Source organism: Phoenix dactylifera, chromosome 18 (genome assembly GCF_051530095.1).
Source record: "Phoenix dactylifera cultivar Ajwa chromosome 18, Ajwa_hap1_PhDact_Kaust_v1.1, whole genome shotgun sequence".
In the NCBI taxonomy this organism is placed as follows: domain Eukaryota; kingdom Viridiplantae; phylum Streptophyta; class Magnoliopsida; order Arecales; family Arecaceae; genus Phoenix; species Phoenix dactylifera.
In genome coordinates this window covers 5,167,277-5,176,810 of record NC_143207.1, presented here as the reverse complement: position 1 = coordinate 5,176,810, position 9,534 = coordinate 5,167,277, and the positions used below count along the sequence as shown (strand labels likewise).

At 40.5% G+C, this 9,534-nt stretch overlaps 1 protein-coding gene and 1 long non-coding RNA gene across 2 annotated transcripts; both read right to left on the bottom strand.

The window, feature by feature from the left end:
* Positions 1–1,927: 1,927 nt before the first annotated feature.
* LOC149750882 (uncharacterized) lies at positions 1,928–2,751 on the bottom strand. Its single transcript, XM_089928351.1, has 4 exons — positions 2,700–2,751; positions 2,512–2,613; positions 2,107–2,424; positions 1,928–1,995 (listed from the first exon to the last, which is right to left on the bottom strand). Exons 1-4 carry the CDS (start codon positions 2,727–2,729, stop codon positions 1,936–1,938), a joined length of 510 nt encoding a protein of 169 aa, XP_089784477.1. The 5' UTR covers positions 2,730–2,751; the 3' UTR covers positions 1,928–1,935.
* Positions 2,752–3,416: 665 nt separating this feature from the next.
* LOC149750881 (uncharacterized) lies at positions 3,417–9,218 on the bottom strand. The gene is made up of 3 exons (XR_016398946.1): positions 9,144–9,218; positions 8,945–9,020; positions 3,417–3,683 (listed from the first exon to the last, which is right to left on the bottom strand). It is a non-coding gene; the product is annotated as an uncharacterized LOC149750881 (long non-coding RNA).
* Between the last annotated feature and the right edge of the window lie 316 nt (positions 9,219–9,534).

Below are 9,534 nucleotides of genomic sequence, written 5' to 3'. Positions count from 1 at the left end.
GTTCCCAACACTGTTGTCGCTGAATCCAAACCGAGGTTGGAGTGCAGCTCGGACGACCCTGAGGTCGGCTAGAACCAAGTTGAGCAGGCTGGCCGAGAAGTCGATGGTTGAGCCCCTCCAGAGATGGCCTGCAAGAAGTCCGCTTTCCGAAGAATTTCTAGCGGAAGACCCTCTGATGTCTATGTTAGAATAGCGAGGCAACAGTATGAAATGATTAAAATTTCAGCAGAGTAAGGTTTTCATATCGTATAGTCCATGTGTATCGGAAGTCTCGGGACTACTCCTTTATATAAGGGAACCGATTTTGTCGTTACATGTCCTAACGTATCGTGTACTAATGGCCAGACAATAACTGATAGTATAGCCATGATGCGGGAATCATCCGCATGGGCGGCGTGTAGTGCGGGTCAGGCATAGACTACAGTGCTACCACGACTTCAAACTAGCAGAGATGTCGGTTATTAGGATTGTCAGTTCTTGTCGACACGTGTTGCTTGTTCAACTCGATTGATTGGCTTCTTGGCTATGGCCAAAGTTGTTCACCTCGTTTTACGTTCGAGGTCAAGGAGGTCGATCTGGCCCGAGGTTAAGGTATTCAATATTTCTCCCATCAAGTTCCATTTATGTTAACGATTTGGCTAACATTCTGTTAAGTTATGGATTAAAGTATTAAATAAAAATAAACCTCAGACGGATAAGTATAGGTTTTCAAACTATTGGATATAAGCATAATTTATCCTTGATCTCAAAGGTTGTTTTGTAATTTACTCATCACTCAAGGGCAAGTTTGACTCTTCATATGAGGTAAATAGGTTCACTAATACTATTAATTTAACTAGATATAAGTATAGATTTTATAAATTATTAGATATAAGTATAATAAACATAAACCTCCAGTAAGGATACAACATCCAAATGTATCTCAATAATTTCTTTTCTTCTCGTTAATGTCTGTTACCAAAAGCAATGATTTATGCCATTATAATACATTGATTTACGATGAAACTTTAAACTCCGTTAGCACTCACGGCCCTCGTAATGGTTGAAATTAGGCATTTAAAATTGGATAATCTCGTAACATACGAATACCATAGAGAGATCATTACAGCCTGATTTAATAGCATATGCTCTTCAAGTACCTCTTGTTCTCCTACGTAAGGGGCGAGCACCCGCGCCACCTGCCCTTCCACCATCTCCTCAAGGCACACTGCGCACTCCGGCCCGCCCCCACCTTCCCCTCCACCAGCTCCCACTACAGGAAAAAGGACCTATCCCGACGCTTTCGTGGAGCTTTGGCGACGCTAATTAGCGTCGGCTAAAATACCCCCGACGCAAGCCAAGCGCCGGATATACCAGTGTGGCAAAAGTTTTTGCCAACGCTGGAGTAAAGCGTCGGCAAAAACATGGATTTACCGACGCTTATATAGCGTCGGCGATAAACCGACCTAGCGTTTTTCCCGACGCTTTTTTGCGTCGGCAATTCATGATTTACCGACGCTTGTATAGCGTCGGCATTAACTTTTCCCCAACACTTTTAAGCGTCGGAAATTGCTCAATTGCCGATGCTTTTGAAGCGTCGGGAATTAGACCTTTTTTTGCCGGTGGTGGCATGACCTTTTTTACCGACGCTTAAAAGCGTCGGGAATTGTCTTTTTTTAAAAAAAAATAAAACAATAATCAGTATTATAAAATACAAATTACAAAACATATATTATAACAATATGAACCTGTATTACATTGATACATTGACACAAATACTCAGATCATTCAAAATATGAATATTGATATATCTGATTAAAACTCCATGTTTTTAACTCATGTATCAGAAAAGCTGCCATACAAATTACAATGTACTCTGAAAAAGCAAATTACAATGTACTCTGAAAAATAAGAAACATATACATATCAAACTCATAAAAGAAAATCTAGAATGCATCAGGGACGGGATTCAGCTCCATCATCATCATGTCTACAAGCGTTTGAAGAATCAGGAATCTACAAAAAAAAAAAAAGAGAAAACATAAAAGTTAGGAATAATGTGATACATTAACTCATATATCATAATTGATAATATGTAAAGTATTGAAATATAATAAAATTAATTACCTGAGAAGGTAGAAATCGTTGTAACATGGATGTAATATTCGTAAGCTGAGACTGCAAATTTGCTTGGTTTTGCTTCAGCTCTTCAATAGTTGCTTGAAGATGACGAACTTCTGCAGTGTTACTACCTTCTCTGGCATTTCTTATATATGTGCCCACTGAAGACAACTGAGTGGGGGTAACTCCAACGCCGTAACCCCGCACTCGACCATAACGCTCTGGGCCCATCAATTCAGTAAGCACTTGAGCTTCAATATGATTGTTCGCGTCGGATGATGATGACCCCCCGACGCGCTCTAAAATAAGATTTGTTGCCCTATCCTATATCTCTCAAAAAAAAATCAAATTAATGTATGCGAATAATAGAACCAAAAAAAAATACAGCACAAGTGAAAGATGAATACATACAACTATATCTCTTGACTCTTTCCGGACAAAGCTGCCATCTCGGTGGGTGTGAGTCATCCTATAAAACTCCACCCTACCAGGCTCCCTCCCATTATCATCCACCTACAACAAAAAGTATATTTTCCGAGTATACATGCTATATGATAGAATAATTTAAGATAAATTTAAAGAGTTTCAAAAAAACTTACGAATTCAGCTCTACGCCTCGCATAACTCATGGAACCTGAAGTGTGAGGAACAGTCTGCGATGCTCGAGCAGCTCTACCAATATTGGAATATGTCTTCCCCGAAAAACAATAAATAATGTAATTTATACAATGTATAAATTTCTAATCTATAATAATATTAAATACAATCTAAGGTATTGAAAAAATATACACAACCTGAGCTCTCTCGGAAAATCAGTAGTGGACAAGCTCCCTCCATTGATGAGAGATTACATCTGGAGGATAAACACGGGCCACCTCCTCTTCAGTCATGCCCTCGTGCTTCCAATCCGCCTTTAGCTTTGCCTTATATTCTTTCCATTTGCGGTTGACGGACTTCAGCACCCAATCATGGCTATTTGCAGGAAGGACAAACTTTGTCTACATCAAAGTCAAAAATGTTATATCAATATTAAATCAAAAAATAATTGAAAATAGTAAGCAACTTCAATTCTTTACCTCAACAATTCTAAGAAACTCAATCTTATACGAAGGAAGCATTTCATTCCATTTCGTATAGTTGAGCGGACACAATTGTCCCTTCCGCGCAACTGATCCTAAAAAAGTGGATAAAATGCTTGCAGCATTCTTGATGGGCTGCCCCAGTTCGTTGCAATGGACGACAATCTTCTCATCCTCAGGTAGGCTCCATACGTCCCGTGCTCGAGTGGGCCCTCGTGTTCTCCTCACTCTCCCGAGTCCATCTATAAAATAACAAGTCCATTAAAGGTAAATGATTTAAAATAGTTAGATTGTAAGAGAAATTAATATAAAAACTATAAATCAAATTACCCAGGACGTCCACGTCATCCGTGTCTGGACGATCTGCAGGTGGGGCATGCTCAGACTGGGACCCGGACTGAGTATGTGGCTCATCGGGCTGCTGGGAACGATCAGAAGTAGATCCCACGGATGTGTGCTGAAACTCAATATTTCTGAAACGTTTTCCTCGCGGTATATTGTAATCTAGTATGCACAAAAAAGAATCAATATTAGTTAAATATTAAAAGTACATTACCTTTAATATTCTTATAACTGCCACCATCCTCTTCTGAATTGAGAATATTTAAGGGTAGCTGCCTTCCACACGAATTTATAATATAGGCAAATGATGCAGCCATTGTTGACGACCTTGTAATAGGAATTAATTGAGAAGACATCATTCTGAGTAAGCTTCCAGGTGTGTACATCGGCAAATCTCAATGATTTGAGATAGGAAAGAATGCCCAGAAGTGTCTACTATCCCAGCTTGCAGCCTAGTCAATGGAAGGACTGAAACTTTGAAGTCAAGTAAAATGATGGTGTAGTAAATTGGAAGGACTTGCGAGAGAAGACAATAGGAGAAAACTGGGTGTGATTAATTGTAAAGAGAACTCGGGAGGGAGAGGAGGAGATGGCACGAGCATGTAGAAGATGTTAAATAGACAGAATTAAGGAAAAAGTATGAAGTAAACTGAAGAGATGACAAGATGACAAAGTGAGAGGCTGAAATGGATCATAAAAGAGCAATAGAGGTATATTTCAAGTTTTTGGAACGAGGAATGAACGACAGGTAACACAGTAAACTGAATCCAAATTGGCCTTTGCTTCCTTTCAGAAAAATAAGAGAGAAGGTAAAAAGGAGAAGAATAAGAGTCCTAACGGGCATGATAGAGAGATTCAAAGCAAGGGGAGAAAAGGAGAGGTTGCTTAAGGAGAGGTGAAGATATTTGTTGACATAATGAGTGGGGGAAAAATGAATGAAAAAGTTGAGATATCCTGTGGAAATGCATATAGAGAGGGAGAAAAATAAATGCTGAAGAACTCCCAATATCTGTGGTTAAAGAAGGGCAAACTTTACCTGAGATTTTAAATTATACTACGATGATCATACTTTCTAACATGAATGAATGAATAGAGAAGGAAAAGAGGACTTGAAGAAATATAGATGACAGATCTTTGTTGGTTTTGGTTCACGTACCTTGAACTGGAGGAAGTCTGAGAATTGATCGATAAGCTAAGCCCAAGCTTTAATTCAGTTCTCAAATCTCCTGTACCTTCACTACAAAAGAAGGAAGAACTTCCGATGCTTTTTTTTGTCTCTACCGACGCTTATAAGCGTCGGCGAATACCCAGCCCACGCTTCACAAAGCGTGGGTCAAACGTCGGGCAGGTGGGCGTGGGTCCGGTTTTTGCCGACGCTTTCTCTTAGCGTCGGCAAAAACAGGACTTTCCCGACGCTAATGAAAGCGTCGGGAAAATACTCAACACCGACGCTTATAAGCGTCGGCGTTAGCAACCTGTTTTTTAAAAAAAACAGGTGAGGCGCTTGTGGACGGAGCGGCAAAGACAGGAGAGTTCCTGATGAGGCGCGGAGTCGAAGGTGAGGGAGATGGGGAGGAGGGGGTGAGGCCGGAGACGGCGGCGGGTCGGACGGTGGTCGGTCTCCGGGAGTTGGCGCGGGCGAGAGAGGTGAGGCACCAGCCTTGAGCTGCGGCGGTCGACATTGTGCAGGGGGGCGAGGGCTGTATAAGCTTCTTATAATTTTTAAGGGCCCGGGAAGAAGAGGATAGAGAGAGTGATCGGCCTCTCTGGCTTCGGTTTCTTATCCTTCAGCCTCCACTCGATTCAGATGAGGATTGAAGATAAACAGGCCACAGCCACATATATACGAGAGTGTGAAAGGAACGGACTCAGAAGAGAGTTTGTGACGGCGATCCGGAGGAGCCCTCGAGTGCCCCTGCTTCGAAGCCCAGGCGGCGGCGGATTAAAAGAAATTAGGGGAGAACGGGTGGGGTATCCGGTGTGGGATTAAAAGAAGAACGCCGGCGGATGGTGGGGTGGGCGGATGGAGCGGCAGAAAAAAGGAGGGATCGGGGGAGCGGCTGGGTGAAGGAGGGACCTCCGACGACGCTTTAAAGCGTCGTCGTCTCTAAGATTGGGGCAGCGGCTGGGTGAAGGAGGGATCGGGGGAGTTGGGCCCTTTTGGCCTCCGACGACGCTTTAAAGCGTCGTCGTATCTTTTGGCCTCCGACGACGCTTTAAAGCGTCGTCGTCTCTAAATTTCACCCAACGCTAAAACAAAGCGTCGTCGAGTTTCGACCGCGCTCGTTTTTCGCCGACGCTTTTTGATAGCGTCGGCGGGGAAGAGTCGGGAAAACTATAATTTTTTGTAGTGCTTGAATTCACGTACCTTTACTACACCATCATTTTACTCGCCCTTTGACATGAACAAAAAAAGAGAACAGCAAACAAAATTCAAATCTTCTGGAGACACAGAACGGAGCTCCTGGCAAGATAATAAAAGAACCGAAGATAAAGTGGGAACTGAATCATAAGGAAATCAACAACCCTCGGTCTTGCACTTCAAAAGGAAATCAACCATCCAAAAGTCCACTGAGATAAAGTAAGATGGTTTTTATGCTACATTAATCAAAATAATGATCATGAATAGAGAACATGCACATAAATAGAGAACAAGCAAGGTATAAGTCTAAGCTATGGAGGGAAGAAGTCAGTAACATCACATTGCTACAATACATGATCATCTAAGCTGGTCCAAATATTAGCTCTTAAAGCAACAGATTTTAATCTTCGAAAGGTACAAGAATCTTGATGTAAACAATAGGAATGCCATTTAACAAGGAGGTGTTCTGCGAATAATATTTGATGATAAGAAAATAAGAGACATAAACTTATATGTGGAAAGGAGAAAAAAGAAAAAAAGCAAAACATCAATGAAAGATAAACATGTGAAGCCACCAGAAGCATAAATTGACAATACGTGATAAAGAATGATGTAGGAAAGAGCTCTCCTTGTCATTTGTTAGGTTGCCTGTACTTGCAGTCACACATAATAAAGAACTCAATCAACAATATAAGCAAAAAAGTTACGATATCTGAAAATCCGGAATAAACACCCAAAAGCAAAGATCATGAAAGAATCCAGAGGTCAAGCAGCAGTAGTAGATTCACTCATAAGGGATACAAAGGCAGGAGGTATAAGGTTCCACACACAGAATTATCTCATCACCAGCTAACATGTGGCACATGAAGAGTACCAGTTCACAGAAGGTATGGTTTTGTTTATACTGATGTTTACGTTGCGGCAGAGTTTATCTTCAAGTGAACTGCCTTTGCAGGATATGAAACATCAGTAATCATATTATCTTACAAAAGTAATGTGTTTTAGGAATTCTATTTGCATGGTAGTGAGATCGTATGCACTTTAAGAGATTTGATCAGCGACCTAGAGCATTCCTTATTTGAAGTTATGGAAACTGTGTTTCATGCTATCTTCTAGGGACTCTTTTTAGGATTTAAGCCATGTTTCTGTATTGTTATAACTAACAACAAAGATAACTTAATTGTAAGATATCATCCCATATATGTTCAGTGATTGGAGACTTCAGTTATTTATGAAGTATAATTGGGTGCATCATGCTATCAATGTGGACCAATGTGTGAAGCTGACAGCAAAACAGGCAGGTATATATGATCTCAGAGTTTCCAGCCATATACTTAGGTGTTCGCCAGAGTCAAATTGTTCAGAGGTTAAATCATAGATAGAATCAAATTGTTCTAGGCTTTTTTGTTTGGGGCTGAAGCACTGACTTATCACTATTTTTGAACTAGTCTAGACATTGACATGCACTGATAAAAGAGGAACAACCATGACATCAGTTGAGCTGATCTGAACATTAATTTCTTCCACACTGGTTCAACTGCTTAACTTATTGATGATAATTTTACAAATTTTTATCATATGTGTCTTAAAGAGAAACAAGCATGCATATAGGTATGCAGAAGCATAATTTGTGATAATTATCCTCTCTTAAAAAATAAATTGTGTTAATTATCAAATTATATGTGATGGTTCGGGATAAACAAAACATTGAAATAAGCAAATTACTTTTTAGGGGAATCAAAGGAATGATTGAGTGGAAGTTATCAACATCCTATGCAATGAGCTGCTACATAGCTAATTGATGGTGACATCAAATATTTCACAGAACTTATTGAAATTAGATATTAGTTATGCAATGATGATGATCAAACGCTAGAGATAGGGGAGTTAAAGTTGTCTCATGACTATCAGGCATTACAAAACAAGAAACTTATGAGAGTAAAGTGGTATTACTTTTATCCTGACTCAACCTAACCTAAGGTAACCTATTTAGGATTTTTCATAATCATGCAAATCTCTACAATTATAAGAAAAATCCAGTGGAATGTTCACATTTTGACAAACTAGATGTTCAACCAGTATAATAAATGCACTCACTTTACCTAGCTTACCTAACTCTTCTTAGCTTTCAATTAAAAAAAGAAATTAGATGAGTGCAACCATCAAAAATACAAGTATATTTATCTTCAAATTTAAAATTTAAAATATTTAATCATAAGATTATTGCCACCTATATTGATGCTCCTGTTCATCCTATCGGCTCAGCCCGCCTTTATAAACGCTAGGTTTTGGTTAGAATCCAAAACGTCATTTTGATCAAACTTACAAAATGAAGTCTAAAGTCATTACCATGAACTGTTTGGTGTCACATAAGTTTGTAATCAAATTCTAGCCAGATCAAATCTTGTCACTAACAGCCAAAAAACACTAGATGGCTCCTCTATGTTTATATATCTTCCTGCTGTACTTCAATTTTTTTCTCTCAAAATCCAAAATAGAGGAGTCTATTTAAAGACCAGAAGACTTCTCCAAATGGCGGCCCCTTGACTCAATAAAAGACCGCAGCACCGAGCTTGGGCCGAAGACCTAGAAGCCTGAACAGTATGAACTGGGTTTGAGCTTAGAAATAAATCTAAGAATCCTTGAGGTATTGCTTATGTTGTAATCCAAGAAAAAATGACAAGACTGAGCAACATGTACAATGAAACCCTTTATTATTACTATTATTATTATTGTAAAACTTTTGGAGCATTTGGTAGCAAGGATTTTGCTTTCAAATAAAGCAAATAAAAGTAATAAACAAAAGCAAGAATACTATGCAAATGCTATCTTCAAGACTAATTTGTCGAGAAATATAAACAGCAATAATGACGCAAATCAGACTGTCAATGAAATAATTAGATAAAATAGACCACCTGATGCTAAGGAATGAAATAGACTCCATTATTATGACAGAATCATCAGAAATACCATACAAATAGCAATGAATTTCTGCTAGTAACATGAAAACTGGAATTATTTACCCGAAAATTTCTTTACGGAGAGTATGAGGATCACTTACCTCAGACGACGGCGATGTCGACGGCGGCGGAGTAGCTACGGCTCGCTCGGGATGGAGGTGAGATGTCGGCGCGCAGCTAGGGCATCGACCGGCAGAGGATGAGGAGACGGGGCCGGGCGAGAGTTAAAGACAAGAAGAAAACAAAGAGGAGGAGGAGGAGGAGGAGGAGGAGGAGGAGAAGGAGGAGTAGGAGGCTTACCTCAGACGACGGCAAGGTCGACGGCGGCGGAGTAGCGGAGTCTTCGATCGCCGATCGAGGCTAGAGATGGAGGTGAGATTAGGGCTCGGAGAGGGGGCCGATCGAGCTAGGGCTTACCTCAGAAGGAGAGGTCGACGGCAGCAGGGAAGTCGGCGCGCTCGCAGATAGGAAATGAGGAGAGGGGCTAGGGCTCGTAGATAGGAAATGAGGAGAGAGGGCCGATCGAGGTGTTGGGGTTTTAAGTTTTCTAACGACGCTTATAAGCGTCGTTGTTTCTTAAACTTATAACGACGCTTTAGAGCGTCGTTGTTTGTTTCGCTTTTCCAACGCTAACCCAAAGCGTCGGGAAAGGTTGACGCTGAGCCAAACTTTACCGACGCTTTCCCCTAGC

Coding starts and splice junctions, on each gene's coding strand:
- LOC149750882 (XM_089928351.1), bottom strand. CDS start 2,729: ATGAGTTATGCGAGGCGTAGAGCTGAATTC. Junction 2,614..2,699: donor CGAGGCGTAGAGCTGAATTC/GTAAGTTTTTTT, acceptor TTTTTGTTGTAG/GTGGATGATAATGGGAGGGA. Junction 1,996..2,106: donor AACGATTTCTACCTTCTCAG/GTAATTAATTTT, acceptor TTTTTTTTGTAG/ATTCCTGATTCTTCAAACGC.